The 22,469-nt window shown below is 37.6% G+C and overlaps 1 protein-coding gene and 1 pseudogene across 1 annotated transcript in view; both read left to right on the top strand.

Annotated features, from left to right (window-relative positions):
• FREM2 (FRAS1 related extracellular matrix 2) overlaps nucleotides 1-22,469 on the top strand; it is a 203,608-nt gene that overhangs the window by 77,122 nt on the left and 104,017 nt on the right. The window contains exons 3-6 of the mRNA XM_003806915.5: nucleotides 850-996; nucleotides 6,144-6,374; nucleotides 19,648-19,773; nucleotides 21,128-21,379. Of these exons, the coding sequence (XP_003806963.4) occupies nucleotides 850-996; nucleotides 6,144-6,374; nucleotides 19,648-19,773; nucleotides 21,128-21,379 (756 nt within the window). The remainder of the gene's footprint in view (nucleotides 1-849; nucleotides 997-6,143; nucleotides 6,375-19,647; nucleotides 19,774-21,127; nucleotides 21,380-22,469) is intronic.
• On the top strand, nucleotides 15,994-16,086 carry LOC112436911 (U6 spliceosomal RNA; annotated as a pseudogene).

Consider the following 22,469-nt stretch of genomic DNA (forward strand, 5'->3'; position numbering starts at 1 on the left):
TTTTTTTTTTTTTTTTTTTTTTTACAGCCTCTTTCAGAAAGACTTAAAAGGCATTACTGATGCCTTTGTTTGTAAACCTCACCTTACTCTGAAATAATTGGTGTAGATCAAAAGAAGTAGAGGGATGCGTGCAGAGTGATCAGCTGATAACCATTTTTCCTTTCATTTACCCAACATAGTCGCTTTCACATTAGAGAGATCACACGCAAGGTTTATTTTCTCCTGATAGGCAGCCCGCTCCATTTTGGTGGGAAGATGGGAGGGGAAAACCTTATCTTCAGAGTGGAATGGAAATCAATGAAAAGAACTGTCTGTTTGCTCTAAGGAATGGAGTGGAATATAGTGGGGAAGGGAGGCGGAGAAGGGATATTTGTTTTTCCTTAAGTGGTTATAATTAAAACCTTCCACCCAATTGCTCTGTGAACCGGAAAAAGTATTTGTGAAGTTGTGTGTGTGTTTTGTAGAACATCACAAAGGAGCCTTGCAGCCCTCTGATTAGAAAACTTGCTCTCCAGCGGCACCTTGTGGGAAGTGAGTTATCCTGCAAGTTGGATATTTAGTTTTAGGATTAAACTAAATAGCCTCTGGTAGTTGTGCACTTCCTACCCATTACCTACTTTCCCTCCTAAAACAGCAAGGAATTTGTGAAGAATTATGTCAGCGATTGAATGTATGTGTAACAGTCCCTAGACTGTAAGCTGTATCTCCATGTACATATTCCAGAGTTGTATATCAAACTAAGTAGCTGTATTGATTGTTAATGTTGTTTCATTAAAGTAATCTGTGGAATTTTGAAGATCACTCATTCAAGAAAGCACTAATTTATGGCTTTAAATTTTTATTTTCAAGGTGGAAACAAGTTAACGAACCAGAATTTTCGTCTGAATTGGGCATGGATCTCCTTTGAAAAGGAATATTACCTGATCAATGAGGACTCCAAATTTCTAGATGTTGTTCTTAAACGTAGAGGTTACTTGGGAGAAACTTCTTTTATAAGTAAGTTTAATTTTTTATTTCTGTCTTAGAATTTTATTTTTCTAGCAAAGGTTTATAATTCTACAGTGATTAAAGTGTCAGTTTAGTTCACTTAGAGCTTAAAGTTAAAATTTAAAAGTTCTCTAACTACTAAAGAAACAAGCAACAGGTTTGTGTCAAGGTACTTATCTCTTCAAGCCTTCTGTGTACATATGATCTTTTTCTGGTATAAAAATTGGCAGGAACACTAATCAGTTACGAAATAAAAATAAATGTCACTAGATCTTAGAATGAGCTTAGGCAAATCTGTAATTTACCCATAAGATAAAAGTTTTCTGAAACATGATTATCGTGACCTTTCTTTGTAACAACAGTAAACTGTTAAATACTAATGATTTTCTTCTGCTTTACTTCGTTTAAATAAAACTAAGAGTCAGAAGCAAACGAATGAAACCTTTTTTCAACTCCAATTCAAGTTCATATTTGTTTTGTTTTGTTTTGTTTTGTTTTGTTTGAGATGGAGTCTCACTCTGTTGCCGAGGCTGGAGTGCAGTGGTGTGATCTCAGCTCACTGCAAGCTCCGCCTCCCAGGTTCACGCCATTCTCCTGCCTCAGCCTCCCGAGTAGCTGGGACTACAGGCGCCCGCCACCATACCCAGCTAATTTTTTGTATTTTTAGTAGAGACGGGGTTTCACCGTGTTAGCCAGGATAGTCTCAATCTCCTGACCTCGTGATCTGCCCACCTCGGCCTCCCAAAGTGCTGGGATTACAGGCGTGAGCCACCGCGCCCGGCCTCAAGTTCATATTTGATTTTCATAGAAGCATAAAATAAAGTTGGCAGTATATTGGTACTTTTAAGCAGCAATATGGTTGGCACAAAATATTTAATATGTTGATTAAAATGGCAGCACCTGAAGCAACTATATTGTTTTTGGTACCGTATATTTTATAGACATCTAGACCAATGGAATTTGCATGGGATAAAAAGAGATTTCATTGAGTGAGATTATCAACTAAGGTGGGAATCTAGGAAAATGTTGGCAAAGTAAAAAGTTAGTAAACCTATGCTTGTCTCCAAATGATTATTTTGAAATTTTACTGGGTCCATGAACTTCAAGATCCTCAAAGAGTAGACCTCTATGCACAGAAATACACACCCCTGCCACCCTCAACATCCCTCCCCGACACCCACACACACCCCGCTGTAATTTTGCTGCAGCCAGAACCCCACCACTCTTTTTGATTTCCCCTGACATGTTTTGATTCTGAATATTAATTACTCCTTACTTTTAAAATTCTTTTTTTTTCCTTTTAACTTTAGAAGACCAGGTTTTCACACTACACTTTCCCTGTCTTTGAGGTTGCTCTGGTTGCAGGGGGGCTGGTCTCCCCGCGGCCTCACCCCCAGCCTCTGCTTCCATCTTCATTTTGCGTGAGCCTCCACCTGGCCGTGCTTCTCATGCTTTGTATTTAGCCTAGGATATTCTGAGCACTCTCACTGCACTCTCTTTTAGGGACATATTCTCTGTGCACATGTGCACATCCTGTCTTATCATCAGGGAGTGATTCGTCTTAACTCTGCTTTGTACTTGAACATATAGCAAATAAATCATGGGGAAAATGATAACTAAAAAACAGAGCACCTTACCGATTATTAAGAATAGGTTTATCTATTTTTTACCTGAGTTCCCACTCCTGGTGAGTTTATTTAATTTTTCACTCACAACAGGCCCCTGGATAGCATTGGGAAAGTTAACAGTAGAAAAAGATTGTAAAATTATTTTTTTGCCTTTTTTTTCTCCACTGCCTCTTTTTTCTTAAGCTGGATGCCAAAATGTCAAACAAGAGCTCTTTTTGTTGTTATTTTTTTCAATGCACTATTATTTTCTACGAATTTGGGGTTAACAGCAGTTCTACAAAGGCTCATAGGCTTTACTTGGTTCACTTCACATGGTTACTTAGTAACCTGGGGTGATAGAAAGTTGGGAAGCCTTCTGTGTGTGGCCCACATCCTTCAGTCATTGAAGATGGTAACGGAATTCATGCTAGGACCTGGAATGGAAACCAGATTAAAATGAAGGGTAGCCTCATACAAGTTTTACAATGAATACGTTGCTTATAACTGTGCCCATACAACCTCTGCTTTTATTTATGGACTTTTAGAATGAGATAGATTGCATTATAGCAAAAGACAGAGTATCGCTTGAGTACAGCTAAGAAACCATGAATTACTGAAATTTGTAGATGTATATTCTCAAAGATTATTATTCATTTTATAACCACTAAAACTACTAATAAACTAGATATGTATTTATATTCCACATTAGTATATGCATTTCAAAGCTCTTATTGCTACCAGTTATTGAATATTTATTAAAGGCAAGGTACTTCATACGTACATTAAGCACTTTATCTATCTCTTTTACACCTTACATCCATCCTTTATTCCCTGACTCAACAAATATTTTATTGAGTACTCATTACATACCAGGGGCTGTGTTAGGTAGTGAACTATGAAGAAACAATGATAGCTGATGTTTATTGAGTTATTTGCTGGGCCTGCTTCCCAATACCCTACCTAGGTCAACTCCATGAGAAGAGTACCATGAGGTGAGGAAATAGAGAGGCTGTGACATGTTTAAAGTTAGCCAGCTAGTAAGGGGCAGAGCTGAGATTGGGCAAAAGGCCCATGCTCTTGATCACTGCACCATAGTGCTTCGTAAATCCTCCACTGAGATAAGTTAATAACTTGCCTACAACCCCACAACTGTTATATGGCCTGGATGGGATATAAAATCTATTCTCTCCTTCCACAAACACCCTGTTTAACCACTTTGTTATTTTTCTATGTCAGAGGAAAAGATCCACTTGCAGTTTCATTTAATAACAAAAGTGAAAAATTATAGGTGTTTTTAGCAGCAACAATTGGGATATGGTATTGCAACTCATTTAATATCAGATGGTATTGCAACTCATTTAATATTAGATGGCTTGACTATCATGTAGGAAGGAGGACTAGTTGGAACTAGCAGACATTCATTGTATCACACTTACTCAATTTTTGTTTTTAACTCCCTTTTGAAACTCCAAAGAAAACAAGTAATGCATTGCTGATGAAAGAAAACAAAGCAGAAAAGTGAGCAGTAGCTATCAGAGGCAAACTAACAGATTTTGCTGGTCATGCCACTGGGGATAGATGGGTCAGTGAGCAGCATGTGTTCTGGAACCTCAGAGAGAATGATTCCTTTCATCAGCATCTTGGCAGTGAATTGTAGTGGATCCAAGAGGTGTTGACAACCAACTCTGTGTGCACAAGGAACCAGAGAGCTATCAGGAAGTCTACAGCATTCAATAAGATATGCAGCCCTGCAATTCCTGGTTCTGTGCCCTTTTTTCTCTTGCCATTAAATGAATCATGTTTTACCTGCTACTGTAAAAGAAAAATATGATGCAATATTTATGTCAGTTATTGTTCTGAGATCTGTAAGACAGAAATATTTTTAATAAAATCTTTTTCATCTTCACTTTAAGATTAAAATAACAGTCATTGATATATTCCTATATATAAATACATATTCAAATGACTCTTATATAAGCACTACGAAGGCAAGAGTTTTTGTCTATTTTGTTCTCTGATACAGCCCCAGCACATGGAATAGAGCCTGGCATGGAATAAGTACTCAATGAATATTTGTGGTTGAATGGATCTTATTTAGTTCAGTTTCATTTCTAGTTTGAAGAACAAAAGGAATTGTTCAAAAATATAATTTTTAACTAAATGCAAAATCTTCCAAATAACTTATTTTCAAGATTTAAAAAATCTAAGTCACAAGACTTTATTTTTCCCTCTTTTATTTATTTATTTATGCATTTATGTATTTTTAATTTTTGAGGCAGGGTCTCACTCACCCAGGCTGGAGCACAGTGGCATAATGACAACTCACTACAGTCTTGACCTCCTAGGGCTCAGGTGATCCTCCCACCTCAGCCTCCCCAGTAGCAAGGACTACAGGCATGCGCCACCACACCCAGCTAATTTTTGTCTTTTTTGTAGAGATGGGGTTTCACCATGTTTCCCAGGATGGTCTGGAACTCCTGGGCTCAAGTGATCCACCCACCTCCCCCTTCCAAACTGCTGGGATGATAAACCTGAGCCACCATGCCCAGCCTTATTTTTCCCTCTTTTACATCTGTCTGTCTTACCCACTTCTCTGAAAATGCTCAGGTTTAGAGAATTATATTTGAAAATTATTCTATTAACTTGACTCATTAAGAGGTTCTGGTTCTGTATTTAAGGATATAGAAGTGCAAGTACCATTGCCATTTTATAATTTTTCTATGACATTGAATGTTTTCACTGCTTTTGGATAATGTACCCTATGGTTTGAGTACCTGGCATGGTAATAATGGAGATCATCTTGCGATGTAGTTAGAGACCCAGAGATCCTTCAACCTTCCCAGCTAACTGAAATTGACCTTGAATGAACTACCAGAGTAAGCCAAGCATACTGCTCATAATAACCATATATATTTAGCTCTCCAATTCTGTTTATTTAATTTCATGGAATTCTGGGGTGTTCCAGAAAGAAAAATTTTGCAGTGACCATGTTGAAAAACACTGAATTACATTTTTTTAAGGATCTTAGTTCCATTAAGTGCTTAGAGAATACTATCACTTTTTATTATTCCACTTGGCCATTTATGACTTAGATTGTGAGTCAGAGAATTATTTCATGGAGGAGTTTCTTATTGGCTTATATTTTATAGTTAGAGAATGTTTCTTTTTTTTTAATAATATCCAGGAACACATGCAAAAGTAAATGTGAAGAGTTTTAAGATTGTATAACTTGTAGGAGTAAGGATATTGAACAATGTGAATATACATTTACTTGGTCTTGTTTGACAAGAAGTTCTAATCCAAGTGTAGCTCAAAGCATATATAGCAAAACCATAACTGAGGCAAAAGCAGAACAGAATCACAAACTACCCAACACCTACAGTGAAACACTTTCATCATCAGACCCATTCCCAATTTTCCATTTCATGAGGTCAAAGCAGGATCAACTTTGCTTTTCAGGATAAAATGACATGCAAAAAGTTAACAAGGAAAATCTTAATAATCCAAGCGAAAATGAAACTAAGAAAATGATATTATGTTTTTGTGAAGGTATTGGCACAAGAGATGGAACTGCAGAAAAAGACAAAGACTTCAAGGGCAAAGCACAGAAACAAGTGCAGTTCAACCCAGGCCAGACCAGGGCCACATGGCGAGTGCGGATCCTGAGTGATGGGGAGCATGAGCAGTCTGAAACCTTTCAGGTGGTACTCTCAGAGCCCGTGCTGGCTGCCTTGGAATTCCCCACAGTTGCCACTGTTGAGATCGTTGATCCAGGAGATGGTAAGAGCCATCGTCAACTGGTTTATGTTGTTGCTGTTGGGCTGCTACAACAAAATACCTTGTAGGGGTATAGCTTATAGTTTTAAATTCAATGTTTGAAATTTCCATAGAGAGAACCTTCTAGATTAATGATTCATTATTCTCAGATGTGTTGACAGGAAAATGGAAACTAAAAAGTAACGAAAGAATGCTATATATGTATAATATGTATAATATATAAATATTTATATATTATATATAAATTGTATTAATAGATTTTATGTATATATAAACATAATTATATTTTCCAGCTAGTACAATTTTCATATTACCAGAAAATCTTTTATTTTATATATATAAATTATTTACATATTTTATATAATTTTATATATAAATTATTTACATATTTATATATAATTTTATATATATACACATATATATAAAATCGTTTGTAAAGACACGGTCTTGCTATGCTGCCCAGGCTGGTCTCAAACTTCTGGCCTCGAGCTATCCTCCCAACTCAGCCTCCCAAAGCACTGGGATTACAGGTATGAGACACTGTTCCCAGCCAGGGATGCTATATTTTTCCAAGTAAATGAACTACCCATAGAATTACCAACATGTTCTTCCTGTTATTATAATTCTATCATTTAATATTGCTCATGTCATTTTTATTGAATTAATTCATCACTTTTTGGAGTCCTTTAAATGTCTTAACATATCTTTGAAACAAACGGTTTGAGAATGAGATCATTCTTGAATTAATGTGTTCCCCATATTACTTTTAATTATTCAAGATTTCTTTATATATTTACCAGCCAAAAATTTTTATTTGGCCATATGTTTCCACATTTGTGGCATAATACCCACCCCACCCACCCCCATTTTGTAGTGAACACAGTGTTTTGAATCATTGCTGTTAATTTCTATCAGATTACATTTTCTTGTCAATGCACACCTTGGCTGATGCTGGTAAAAGTGAACCTTAATGTTTTTGTGTGTAATTTGACCTTTTCTTTCCCCGTCATACTTCTACAGTCCTGGCTTGTCTTGATCTAGTCAGAAAGTTTTAAAAAGAAAAAAAAAGTAAAAGAAAAAAGATTGAATAGCTTTTTGAGGGCTGGCATTTATACAAACCGTATAGAAACATCTAAAGCTAGGATCCTGTCAGAAGCCAGACATGACTTTCTTTTAAACTTCCAGCCTACTTTATTTTGTCAATCAGAAAACTCTTAAATGGTTTGCAAAGATACAATCTACAGAGTACATGAAATGGAGACCTGTGTGGAAATCCCTGTGTTAAAAGACTAAGCATAATTAAAGAAAGTGAATAAGAAAACTGGAGCTCTGACATCATTTGTTTAACTAACAACTCTGCCTTTAGTTAAATATGAAGTTCAATTATGTTTGTAATTTTCATTAAAGAATAGTTAGCATTTACTTACATTTAATTTTATCTGCATTATCCAGAGATAAATAACTAAACTTTCTTTTGGTCCTGAACTTTGCACATATGCTTGAAAAATAAAGCTTTTCTCTTTTAAACAAGCCCAGGACAGCTTTAATACATATAAATTGATTCGTTAGTTAAAACTGGAAGCCATTTTTTGATATTTCATTTCCCAACTAGTACAATTGCCGTATTACCTGAAGAAATAAGACACTTGAATTCATTTCTGCCTTCCTATTTATAAGCTCAGAGTGACACTCTGCACCCATGATATATCTAAGCAGTAGGATATTAAAAACAAAACAAAACACATACGCACACCCCACATACACAGCCCCCCACTTATATAATCTTTTCTTAGTGTAGGCTATACCAAATGAAACTTTGCCATAATTTCATTTCATGTATTGATCATCTAAGTTGTTTCAGAATTTTATAGATAAAATTCAGCCCTGTTTATTTCAAGTCATGAAAATCCTTGGATAACTGATAAGTCTTCCGTAATGCTTGGTATGCTCTGTGCCTTGTTGAAGACCATTGGTCTTGAAACCCAACTCTATTTCTAGTTGTATGACCTGAAATAAAACAGCTTTTAATAAAATTTAGTTTCCTAATGCACAAAATAAGAAAAAGTAATAATTATCATGTTACAGCATTCCCATGAAAGAGTTCTATAAAACATAAAGCAGAATGCAAATATTCTTATTTCTAACATCATAAATCTAATGTTAGATTTCATTTTGAAATTGAGTAATTTTTTTCCCTTAACAAAGGATCACTTTTCCCACCATTTAAAAACTTTGTTTCCTTTTGTACTCTGTCTCCAGCTCTTTGCATATAAATTCACCTGCCCTAGGAGCCGTTATGCCTGCAAGCTCTCCCTCTGCATATTCATTCTAGGACATGTTATGATGTTTTGTTTTCAAAATTAAAACAAATTTAAAAATTAAAATTTTACATTAAAAATTTATCCAGCTCATATTTGTGCTGGGTACAGCACTATATATTGGGAATGCAAAGATAATAGCATAGAATCTCTGCTGTCAAAGACCATAGGGAATGGGAAAGAGAGCCCTTTAACTTATCACAGCAGAATGTGATGTGATAAAACAAGGTATGAAGAGTATTGGGACGTTTAGAAGAAGGAATAACCAACTCGGCTTTATTTTAGGCTGGGAACTGGTTTTACTTATTAGCAAGTTTATGTAAACATATGTAAGTCTATGCTTTTCTCAATACTTTATAATGGTAATGACTGAAATTCATTGAGCAGTTACTATGCAACAGACAGTGTGTTTATTAGCACATTATATACGTTCTCTCATTCAGTCCCTTGTAAACATATGAACCATTTTAGGCATTTTACTTGATGTTTACAGGAGGCTTTCAATTTTATATTTGGCAAGTTTTGGAACATTAGTTCCAAAATTATATGACAAAAAGAACTTTCTTTTTTTCTCTCTCTTTTTTTTTTTTTTTAGACGGAGTTTTGCTCTCGCGCCCAGGCTGGAGTGCAGTGGCGCGATCTTGGCTCACTGCAACCTTCGCCTCCTGGGTTCAAGCAATTCTCCTGTCTCATCCTCCTGAGTAGCCTGGATTACGGGCGCTTGCCACCACGCCCGGCTAATTTTTGTATTTTTAGCAGAGACGGGGTTTCACCACGTTGGCCAGGCTGGTCTGGAACTCCTGACCTCAGGTGATCTGCCCGCCTCGGCCTTCCAAAGTGCTGGGATTACAGGGGTGAGCCACCGCGCCCAGCCCAGAACTTTTTAACGCACACACAGACACATATACATGTATTGGCTTCTCACATTTTATAATTATGGTCTTACAATGCCATGTATCCATATATTTTTTAAATTATATAGTTGTTATATAGGTGAAGATTTTAAATGACTATGTATTTTATTTAATACATCAGTGTCTACATCACTGAAAAAGTATCACATACAGTTATATGCTTTCTTATTTCTTTAACCTGGTCCAATACTCAGTGCCCTCATGGATGTACTGTAATACCTCACCCCCTGCCCCCATGCCTCCAAGTGTCTGTGTCTCTGGTTGGGAACCATGGCTCTGCGATCAATAGAGCTGACCCTCATGTAAAGAGTGAGTTCAGTCACTCATTGAGATTGATTCTACAGTCTCCCCCACACCCCCTTTTTTTTTCGAGATGGTATCTCACTCTGTTGCCCAGGCTTGAGCGCAGTGGAGCTATCATAGCTTGCTGCATCCCCAAACTCCTGGGCTCAGGCAAAGCTCCCACCTCAGCTTTCCAAGCACCTAGTATTAGAGGTACACACCACCATGCCCAGATAAGTGTTTCTTTGTTTTGTTGTTGTTTGTTTGTTTGGTTGGTTGGTTGTTTTTTGGTAGAGACAAGAGTCTCACTATGTTGCCCAGGCTGGTCTTGAACTCCTGGCCTCAAGTGGTCCTCCTTGGCCTTCCAAAATGTTGAGATTACAGGCATCAGCCACCACACACAGCCTCTTCTTGCTTTTAACATGCGCATAGAAAGTTCCAACTGGGAAGGGTCTAAAGTTCATGAAACATTTAACTCATTTTCTGGATGAGGAATCTGAGAAATAGAGCTTTGAAAACTTACCTCATTTAAACCTTATGTTTATAACTCTGTGATTTATATATCAATTTACAAAGATCTCTGAGGGTCAAGGAATTTACTTTCCCCAAGTCACCCAGCTAATAAGTGCTAGAGGCAGTATTTAAAAATATATATATATAAAATATATAATAAAACTAAACAATATATATTCAAATATATATATTGTTTCCCCCTCTAGAGCTCTTCTTTCCCCTGAGTTGTGGTCTTCTATTGTTTTACATGGTTAGAAAAGAAGTAATATCCCAAATCCTAATTAATCAGTGAACTTATCACTGTGACATTGTTTTACTTATCTTGTATATGAAAACAACACAGTAATTTCTTCCCGTCTTATGCTCTTCTCTTTTCTCTTTCTATTATGTATTAGGCCTCAAATTTATTATATAGGTGAATAAAACTAAGCATTCTAAGAAAATAATCAAGACCAATTCAGCTCCTGCATAATGTATCTGTATATTCAACAAATGCTTATTAAACATCTACTCTATGCCAGGAATGCTGCTAGGATCTAGGTAGTAGAGAAGAAGGCACATTAACCCTTGAAGTTAATCATATAATTAGGTGATTGCATTCCCCTAGATTGTTACAATTAACAATATAGAATGCTATGTGCTCTGATAAAACAGCAACTAGAGCCCATAGAAGGAGTATCTATGGAGTATCCAGTCTTGAGAGAGAAGGAAAGGCTTCTAGGATAAAGATTCTTAACCTCCGTGTGTTAAGTTACTAAGCTGTCAGAAATTACACTATCTTTCCTTGCTCTTTAAAGCATATAGATATTAGTTAATGTTAAACATTTCCATTTTTGTTAAGGGAAAATATACAAGAGCTAAAACGTCTTATTTTATATAAAGATCCCATTCTTTTTTGACTTAGTATTTTCTAGCCAGAGTAAATGGAGTTCTATATACATTTATTGGGAGAAAACAACCTCAAATATAGAGGTATTTGAATACAGATACTTAGCACAGGTACCTGAAGCCTGTAATGGTTTATGTAATTATTTAGTTTGTACACTTGAAATGTCTGCCAACTTCTGATAGAAACTGAGTCATTCTGGTATTTCCATGATACCAAAATATGGCCAGGAACCAGTGGATTAAATATTTGATCTCTGTAATCATTTCTGGTGGGCCCATGGCAGGTTAATGCCATATAATATTTAATAGAGAATAAACACATTATTTTAAAGGAATGTAGAACTTAACATTAAAGGTTAAAAAACTAATATTAATGAGTACAAAGAAAAGACAAAAATCTGTGTTCTGAATGAGCCAAACCGATTTCATATGATAGAATTCAGATGACATAGGCTGACTACAATATGAAACTCAAACATTCATTCTTATTTTTGAAATTCTACACATTGTCAGTGTTGACATAAGGAGGTCACTGGCTAGCTGATATTTTGAGGTGAATGTGCCAAAATTCAAGGTCCAGAATTAATGAAACGATAGTACACTGCAGATGATGACACAGAAATGATAAAGCAGGCATGAGAGAGCTTCAACTTCAGTGAGAGTCAAACCGTTTTTTAAAAAGAAACTATCAGTGTGAAGCATAGGTCGTCATCTTAAGGCAAACAAAAAATTTCAAACACTTGCTAAAAGTATAGCACATAGCTTCTGACACTGAGTATTGGATAAGAAAAAAAGGTGCAAAACAAAACTTGCGTCATGAAAAACTTTCTGGAAGTTTCTCCATTTACAAAACAAAAACGCTTAATAATTCAAACAAAGATTACCGAAAGATTCACTTTATTTACTTATTTATTTAGAGACAGAGTCTCACTCTGTCACCCAGGCTGGAGTGAAGTGGCACAATCTTGGCTCACTGCAGCCTCCGCCTCCCCAGTTAAAGTGATTCACCTGCCTCAGCCTCCCAAGTAGCTGGGATTACAGGTGCGCACCACCATACCCAGCTAATTTTTGTATTTTTAGTAGAAATGGGGTTTCACCATGTTGGCCAGGCTGGTCTCGACCTCCTGACCTCAAGTGATCCGCCTGCCTCAGCCTCCCAAAGTGCTGGGACTATAGGTCTGAGCCACCACACCTTGCCCCAAAGATTCCCTTTAACCAACACATTTGTATAGTAGTACCAAAGGATAATTTTTGGACCTCATGCTATCTTGATGTGAACTCGTAGCACTTATTATCATGTGGTTTGGGTATATTTACATTACTTTATTTCTTTTTCAAGACCCTGTAAAAATTAGTCTATATTACTATGTCTGTCTTAGAGTAAAACAAACAAACCATAGAAATGTAAGAAAGCTGTCCAAGTTCAAATAGATCAATGACAGACTCTGCTGTATTCAATGCCACTTGTTGGCCAGTCTGAGGGCACCATAGTGGCCTGAAAATGCACTGGAATCTGGAATGTCTTCTGAGTTGTTTTTGAATGTGCCAAATTTCTTAAAGGCAAGGAACCGTCAGTGCCTTCATCCATGTACTCTATTTTCTTTTCCTTTCTTGTTCTATTATAGCAGATTTTTAGAAGCTATTTTGTTCTATCATTATTTAGCAGAGTCTGTTTATTTTTTATCCTCTGTAGAATATAATTGAGAGAAGGGACAAAATGTACATTCTCTTTGAAATGAAGCTACAACTACTTTATGTCTGAGAACAGAGAAATCAATTTTGCCTGTTGTAGCACAGTCAAAACCCAAAAATAAAAACTGCAGTTACAAATTGCAGTACTCATTACAATATAGTCACATGGACTAATAAAGAATGCATTCACTTTACTCTTTCTTTCAAAATAAAGGGTAATTAAATCAATCTGGAAGTATAAAAGTAACACATGTTCATTGTCAAAAACGAATACAAGATGTTAATAATGGTGGAAAATGAGAGGGAGTGAAGGGATATATGGGAACCATATGCACTTTCTATTCATTTGTCTCTAAATCTAAAACTGCTAAAAAGAAAAAAAAAAACCCAGAGGTCTATTCACTTAATTTCAAAAAGTCATTTGCAACCTTACCACTTGAGAGTAACCATTGTTAACATTTGAGAGCACGACCCTGCAGTCATTTTTTTTCTATGAGAGTCGACTATTTCTATAATGTAGCCCTTAACTTTGTCTCTCAGTGAACACCTTCACAAAGACAGCAGCAGTTCCAATCCAGTGTGTTAATGGGATTTGACATGTGTACTTTTATATTATGATATACATATATTATATTCCATATACATACTAATATACTATATACTTTATATACTTTTTCATAATACTTGTGAAGACTTATTAATATGCATATTGTACATATATTATAAAATTATACATACTTTTTAAATTGTGTATGTATACAATCATATATATATAATTTCTATGAAAATACTGGATTTTAAAAAGAATTCTCAAAATATTTGTTTCTAACTTCGTTTTTTCTGATTCTACTGCAATGGCCATCTCTCTGCCTTAGCAGTACTTCGTGTTGCTCTTTTATCATCTCAATTTAGCCTTTTGTTTTTCTCTGGTGTAAGTGATGCTCCCACTCCTGGCTAACCTGAGCAGTTTTCTCTTAGGCAGTAATGTGTAGTGGTTACGAGCCTGGGCAGGCTCTGACATGGAGTTTCTGGGTTGAAATCCCAGCATCACCACCTACCAACCTAACTTTCAGCTGCTCACTTAACATACGTATGCCTCAGAGGTAAAGTGAGTCATAATAATTCTTACCTCAAAGGTTGTTGCAAAGATAAAACTAGCCAATCATGTGAAGTGTTTAGAATAGAGCTTAGCAAATAATGAGAACTCCATGCCTACTAGCTAAGAATTTTTAAGGGTAGTCTACAAATGCCACTTTTAGGAATTTTGCACTTAAAACTCTATGCTTACTTGAAGCAGCCTACATAGACACTTCCATTGTATTTATAACGTGAAGTTGAAAAGGAATGTTAACAGAAAAGTCTATCAGGGAAGCCTTTCTTTGTCTCTGTGATACCCTTTTCCAGTTTTTCCCACAGCCTACATATTTCTGTTAGAAGTTAGGTCAACAGAAGACCTAAACTTGATACTGGGCCTATTTACTCTGTCAGATTGACTGTAGGAGTGAATTCCAGAGTGAAGGGCACAGCCCAGACACTCAGTTTTCTTTTTTATTCCTAATTCAAACTTACTGGCACTGGCAAGAAGTCCTGGCTTGTTTAATCAAACCTGCATGGGTCATAAGGCCTAGGAAGAATCAAAACTCAGGTGCTTGAGCTTTAAATCTTTAAAAAGATTATTAAATTAAAATCCCATACATGGACCACTTCTGAATAACTTATTTGAAAAGAAAACCCTGGCCAGTATAGATTAGAAGTATAGAATGAATATTATGAATAATCAACCCTGTCTTAGTCAGCTCAGGCTGCTGTAACAAAATGCCACAGACTGGGGTGGCTTAAACAACAGACATTTCTTTCTCACAGTTCTGGAGGCTGGAGAATCCAAGACTGGGGTGCCAGTAGATTTGGTTCCCAGTGAGGGGCCTCTTTCTGGCTTGGAAATGGCTACCTTCTCTCTGACTCTTCAAAAGACGTTTCCTTGGTGCATGCTCATGGAGAGAAAAATACCTCTGTCTTCTTCTTCTTGTAAGGACACTAATCCTATCCTGAGGGCCCCACCCTCATGACCTCACCAAAGTACTTCCCAAAGGCTGCATCTCCTAATACCACTGCCTTGGGGATTAGGGCTTCAACATATAATACAGGATGAACACAAACATTCAGCCCATAACAAACCCTAAAGAATGAGAATAGATGGACACATAGCGGGAAACAACATACACTGGGCATTTCAGAAGGTGGAGGGTGGGCGGAGGGAGAAGATCAGGAAAAATAACCAATGAGTACTAGGCTTAACACCTGGGTGATGAAATAATCTGTGCAGCAAGCCATGGTGGCATACATTTATCTATGTAGCAAACCTGTACTTGTACCCCTAAACTTTAAAAAAAAGTTAACAAAAACTCTAATAAATCAAACTTTCTGTAATATTTCATACTAATGCCACAGAGTCCATGACCTGAAGACTGCCAAAATCTAGGTGATACCAGAGCACATTTCCATAAGTTAATGAAAACAAACTCACTAAAACTAATTGAATATTTGACTTGAATTTTCAGTGATACTTGGTGTATTATTTGTACTCAAGTCTTATGATAATTTCTACATTGAAATTTTATATTTGGTAAAAACCTTACTTCATAATAGTAGGTGTAATTCTTGCTTTTACTAAAACTCGTCTTAAAAATAAACCAGCATTCTCAGCAAACTAACACAGGAACAGAAAACCAGACACTGCATGTTCTCACTCATAAGTGGGAGTTAGACAATGAGAACACAGGGACACAGGGAGGGGAACAACACACACTGGGGCCTGTCGGGGGGTGGAGGGAAAGGGGAGGGAGAGCATTAGGACAAATACCTAATGCATGCAGGGCTTAAAACCTAGATGACAGGTTGATAGGTGCAGCAAACCACCATCGCCCATGTATACCTATGTAACAAACCTACACGTTCTGCACTTGTATCCCAGAACTTGAAATAAATTTTTTTAAAAAAGAATATTAAAAAAAAAAAGTACTCACTTGGGCAGGTCATATACTGAAATTGGAGTTAGCACAGCCCCTGTGCAAGGATGACAAGCAAATCTGTGAAGCGTTTCATATTTTTGCTGCCTGAGTGATGGTGAGGATGTCCCTAGCCACCAAGATTGCTGATACACAAGTAAAAAAATAAAAAGTAAAAACCAGCAAAGACATTTCTCTCCATGTCACTTGTTTCCATTTAAAGCAAAACTTCTTGAAATAAATGCCTATGCCTGGTGTCACCTGCTCCTCTCCTCACACACTCTCTTAAACCTACTTATTCAGGCTTTATTCCCCCTCTACTTCACTGGAACAGTTCTGGTGAAAATAACCAACTTCTGGTGACATCCATTTGCTAAATCTGATGATCACCTCTCAGTTCTTCACTCACGTGACATGTTAGCAGCTTTTGAAACAACCGTTCACTCCCCTTTCCTTGATATGCTTTTTGTAACTGGCTTCCGGGGCCCACACTCCTCTGGTTGTCTTCATCCCTAGGACTTTTTCTCAGCCTCATTTGCTCGGTTTTCTTTATCTCCCTGACTTCTAAGTGCCCCATGGTGAATCCCTAGATCCATTCTCTTCTTTATCTGTAATCCTCCCCTGTGTGATTTTATTTTGACTCGTGGCTCTACATACCATCAACATGTTCAGTTTAGTTTTCCATTCGGACCTCTCCACTGACATCCATGATTCTATACCCAAATGGCTAATTTGACATGTCAGCTTGGATATTTAAAAGGAACCTCAATTTTAATATGTTTAAAATGGAACTGTGGATTTCCGCTCCTAAATCTGATTCTCCTGAAGTCTTCCTCACCTGTATACCTAGCAATTTCATCTTTCCAGTTGGTCAAGACAGCAAAACTTGGAGTCATCCTTTATTCTTCTGTTTCTTGCGCATACCACACCTGGTCCATCAGAAAACTCAAATAGCTCTACCTTTATATTCTGGCATGCAGCCCTGTCATTCCACCTCCACTGCCACTGCCTGGTCCAAGCTTCTCTGATCGCTTGCCTGCATGGTTGCAAAATCTCCTGATCAGGCTCTTTACTTCAACTCTTAGACCTGGTATCTCTTTACTTACAGCAGTCACAACTTATGTTCTTAAAGTATGTCAGATTATGGAACCCTTCCCCCCATCTCCAAAGCCTTCTAATGATTTCATATTGAGAGATTGAATATGTAAAAAGCCAGTAGCCAGACCACACGTTAAAATACAACTCTGCAGCACAACCTACAGCAACCGGAAAGCCAAAGACAACTTTTTTGGCAATCAGCCTCCAGTGGTCAGGATCTGATGATGGCTTTCCTAATTTTTGTCTCCACTTTGAATTTTGGAACAACCAGACAGAACCATATATGCACCTCTAACCATAGGATACCCCACTTCTAGTTAATCCACTAGAGCTTCCCCATGCCAACAGCCTCCAATGAGGGCACACCTGAAGCCTTCCCTTTTTTCCACTATTAGGCATTCCTGCTTCTCTGCCTGTCTTTGAGTCTTTATCAAAACACAGGTGATAGTGGCTGATTCCATTGCTAAAGCAAGCTCTGAATAAACAGCACTTGCTTGTTCTCATCCCATCTGGTCTTTGTTTATTTCTATATCTTACTCTGAGTAGAAACCAAAGGTCTTCCAGTAGTCTTGAAGGGCTCATGTGACCTGCCCACCACCCACCCCTTCACCACCTCTCTAGCCCTCATGTCTTAGGCTCTCCTTCTTGTCCAATTTGCTTCAAGCACAGTGGCCTCCTGGCTGTTCCTTGTACACACTTGGCACAACCTGCCCCGAGGCCTTTTTCACTTGTCCATCCATTTACCTGGAATTCTCTTAAGTTGTTCATATGGGACATTTTATTACTACCTTCCAATCTCAGCTCAAATGAGATTCTAATTCTACCAGAGACTTTTTTTTTCGACTTTCCTGTGTATCTTAGGCCCCTCTACTCACACCATGTCCAGCCGCAGCTTTCCCTGTCACCCTCAGCATATTTTATTTTATTCATGTAATTTGTTGCCCCTAATATACTACTTATTTTCTTGTATACATATTTTCTTCCTCCTCCCCACCCCTCAACTATAATAAAAACCCCATGAGGCCAAGGATTTTGTTACTTCTGTATCCCCTGCACAGTGTCTGGCAAGTCGATGTCACCCAATCAATATTTGATAAATAAATAATTAGTTACAAAATCTTATATTCACAGATTTCTTAAAATGGGGGCTTTTTAAAAATTAGTATGTCAGTCATAACTCCAGGAGAAAACAAATAGCACACTGAAAATGAGTAATTTAAAAAGAATTGAATCACATGACTATTTTAGAAAGGAGGGGGCAAAGATCTTTTAATACCTAGGCATGGTAAAATGCTTCGAGGCTAATGAGAGCAGCCCCATCACCACCTCTAGGCACAGGACAGGAGAGGCTAGCTGAGCCCAGAGAGTGAGCTAGGCCCTAGGCCTTCCACAGGCACTCTAACCTTTTGTGGAGGGTGTGCAGCCAGCTCTGGAAACCCTGAGGGAAACCAAGGGAATAAACGCCTGGCCCACTCTGCTTTTGCCCTCCAAGTTCCTTCCTGTATTCCCCATTGGCCGACCCAACCAGGAGCCAGAATGTAAGGGAAACATTAGGCGTGGTTCCCATTTGTCAGCTCCTGGGGCACAGCGCAGGGTGAAGCAGAGTGGAGCATGGACCTCCAAGGCTGTATCTGCTGTTCCAGCAGTCTTTTATAATTTTTAAGTCATAAGGTTAACTGTTTTAAAAATAATCATGAAGTGTTTTCTGTGTGGGTGTGAGACTGTCTGTGAAACAAACTCCCAGTCAAATCCCAGAGTATCTGTTTGGGGTTTACAATGTCAAACCATTGTACTAAATGGTTGTTATTGTTTTACATGATAACTGCATTTTTTTAAACAATTTACTTTTGCCATTTTTATTATTTAGCATGCCCTTTGACTGTGTTAAAAAAGAATCATTGGTAATATTGTATATGTTATTCTGTCAGGAGTGAAAGGGAGCCACGGAAATATTCCTTATAGCTGATAAATAGATTTATCAATTCTAAGGGAACAGCTATTTTTTAAAATGTTGAACAATGTATTATTGTAACTTTAATCATGAATTGTCCAAAAAGAACTCACTTTGGATGAAAAGAACAGCAGAACAGACATTTCAAGATCTGAGTTCTAATCCTGACTTGGCCAGCCATTGACAAATAAGTTCAACTACACGAGCCTGAGTTTCCTCATCTGCAAAGTGGGAGATGGGACAAGATGACTTTTGAGGTCATTTCCACCTCTCAAGTTGTGCTCCATTGGAAGGTGTTAATGTGTGCCAAGAGAACAAAGTTAGATTTATAAAAACTGTGTCAGCATGACTTATTTACTTAGAAGAAAGCAATTACTAGAGATAAAAGCCATGTTGGGTTTTGTTTTTAGATTTCAGAATTCACTGGCCCAGAGCCTGTACCCTTTATACCCACTTCTTTTCCCCTCTCCTTCCTCCCTTTCCTCCCACTATGTTATTCTAAAGAATATTCAAGGGGGAAAAATCAATCATTAGAGAAATTTTAATTCTGTATGATTGTTTCAGAGGTAAGAAGCTCAGACAAAAATAATGCCTGCAATTGTGTTTTCTCTTTAGAATCAACTGTATTTATTCCGCAGTCCAAATACTCCATTGAAGAAGATGTTGGTGAGCTGTTCATTCCCATCAGGAGGAGCGGAGATGTGAGCCAGGAGTTAATGGTGGTCTGTTATACCCAACAAGGTAGCTCGATTTGCCCAAAAAACTAAGATAACCCCCAAAAGATATAAATAAGCCTTTTTAACATATTGGAGCCATAACATTTTACCATGAGGGGTATACTTTATTAATTTTCCATAGATACAGAAAAGGATTTATTTAGAAGTCTTTCTTCAGGATTTCACCTTTGATGAGTCCTCTTTCCGATTTCACTTGGTCACTTACTGCAATACTCAAGGCTTTTTGGATTGTAAGGAACTAAAGCCCACCCCAGCCTGCTCAAGTAGAAATGGGTTACTATAAAAAAAAAAAAAAAAAGAGGCAAAGTGATGCGTGCCCAAGGAAAAGAAACTAATTTAAAACCAGTTTGCAACTCATTTCAAAGAAATATCAAAATGGTTGTTTTGCTCATGAGCAAATATCCTATGGAAGGTGATTTTATATAATAAAAAATTAAAATTAATACATAATATTCACTAATATACTAAACACCTTTCTAGGAAATAAGTAGATTTTCTAAAAATGCAAAATCAAAAGTTATATATGCTGATATCAGAGTAGACTTGTTAAAATTTTCATTCGTGGGTATATGATTTGAAAGGCAGTACAGAAGAGTGATTAAAAGCCGACTTCAGAGGCCGGGCTCAGTGGCTCATGCCTGTAATCCCAGCACTTTGGGAGGCCGAGGCGGGCGGATCACGAGATCAGGAGTTCACGACCAGTCTGATCAACATGGTGAAACCCCGCCTCTACTAAAAATACAAAAATTAACTGGGCATGGTGGCGCGCACGCGCCTGTAATCTCAGCTACTCAGGAGGCTGAGGCAGAAGAGTTGCTTGAACCCAGGAGGCGGAGGTTGCAGCGAGCCAAGATCATGCCATTGCATTCCAGCCTGGGCAACAGAGCGAAACTCAGTCTCAAAAAAAAAGCTGACTTCAGGACCAGCCTTGGACTCCGGGGTCCAGACCAAGTGGTTCAACTTCTGAAAACCTCAGTTACCAAATGTGTAAAGCCGGGTGGAGTGGTTGAGAGGATTAAGGAGACAAGTATTTGAAGCACTTGGCACTTTGCCTGTGCATAGTAAGCTTTAGAATAGTAGGGGCTATTAATTTGTAACATTGTGTTGATCTAAAGTCCATTGACAGGAAAGTCAGGAGTGAACACTTGAAATGTAATATTCCTTATAGGTGTATAGGTTTGAGGTCACTCTCAAGTTGACTCATGATACTAGAACAGTACGTAGTTGCTATTGCAGTTCTAGGGGTGTTCATGTCTACTAACTGACCATTAAAATGCTGTGTATGAAAATAATTGTGTCTGGAAATATCTTTGTCTTATGTTCTACATGAAAATCTTTCAAATTCTCTCTGCTTCCAGGAACAGCAACTGGAACTGTGCCGACTTCTGTGTTGTCTTACTCTGATTACATATCCAGGCCTGAGGACCACACCAGTGTTGTCCGCTTTGACAAAGATGAACGGGAGAAACTGTGTCGGATAGTCATAATTGATGACTCTTTGTACGAGGAGGAGGAAACCTTCCATGTCCTTCTGAGCATGCCCATGGGGGGAAGAATCGGATCAGAGTTCCCAGGGGCTCAAGTTACAATCGTACCTGACAAAGATGATGGTGAGTACTAATTTACTTGAAAATTCTTTTTCTGGGAAGATCAACATCAGGAACAACTTTCTAGACAGAAAAAATGGGAATCGAAAACAATGATAATATACACATTTATTTTATGTTTGGTTTTTTCATATGATTAGGTTTCAAAGTTGGCTGCATCTGTCGGTTTGTCTTCCTTGATTTAATGTTTTTAAAGGGCAGAAGTCACAACTATGTGAGTTTTTTCCGCTGCGCAGTTTCTTTCACCATGCCCTGTACCATCAGGTGATCAAACTTTTGACATTTCATGGTGAAGAATGGAAATCTAATTTATTTCCTTCTTGGTTTTTTGTTTTGTTTTGCTTTTAAACCTGTCGGACAAGGCTGTTAAATGAATAACTAGTAAACGTAGGGAAAATTAAGTCCAACAAGCCACTCTGCCCCAAAACAGGAGGGAGAGAATATCCTAGATCATTCTTCCCCAGAGAAACTAAATTGCCATGAAGTAGAAATAGAGAAGGGAGCAAAAGGATCCTAATCTCCCCAGTTCAAGAAACAGTTTGTATTTTTTTGTGTGGATACAGAGAGCAAACGGAAATATTGTGAATACTCTTGTAAGTAAAGCAGAGAGCAGTAAACTGAGAGATGGGACACCCTAACCCTGGGCTGGTTTTCTTTCCCCCTTGAAATTTTCCTCCTCCTAGATGAAAGAGGAAGAAACTGGGGGATGAGTCTTTCAGTTTGGAAAGAAGCTGGAAGACAGTCAAAAGAGCAAACTGAGGAAGCTGAAAATAATCTACCCGGAAAGGTCTTTGATAGTTAAATGGCAAAGCATGTGAGAAGTGAAGGTGATAATGTGTCTTGTGAGGTTATACTCTGTGCCAGGCACGGTACTGGCTCCTCTGTACATTCTTTTAAAAAGACCTTTGCATAGGTTTATTGGATCTTTGTATTTCTTTGAATTGTCTATATACAAATTGATTTTCTTACTGATTTATAGTAGCTGTGAGAATAATAGGTATTTCACCTTTTACTGTATGTTGTTAAAATTTCTTCTAGTTTCTGCCATTTGTTTTTGGTTTATTTTGTTTTTCAAACTGACAAATAATTATGC

This window comes from Pan paniscus, chromosome 14 (assembly GCF_029289425.2).
Source record: "Pan paniscus chromosome 14, NHGRI_mPanPan1-v2.0_pri, whole genome shotgun sequence".
NCBI classification, from domain to species: Eukaryota; Metazoa; Chordata; class Mammalia; order Primates; family Hominidae; genus Pan; species Pan paniscus.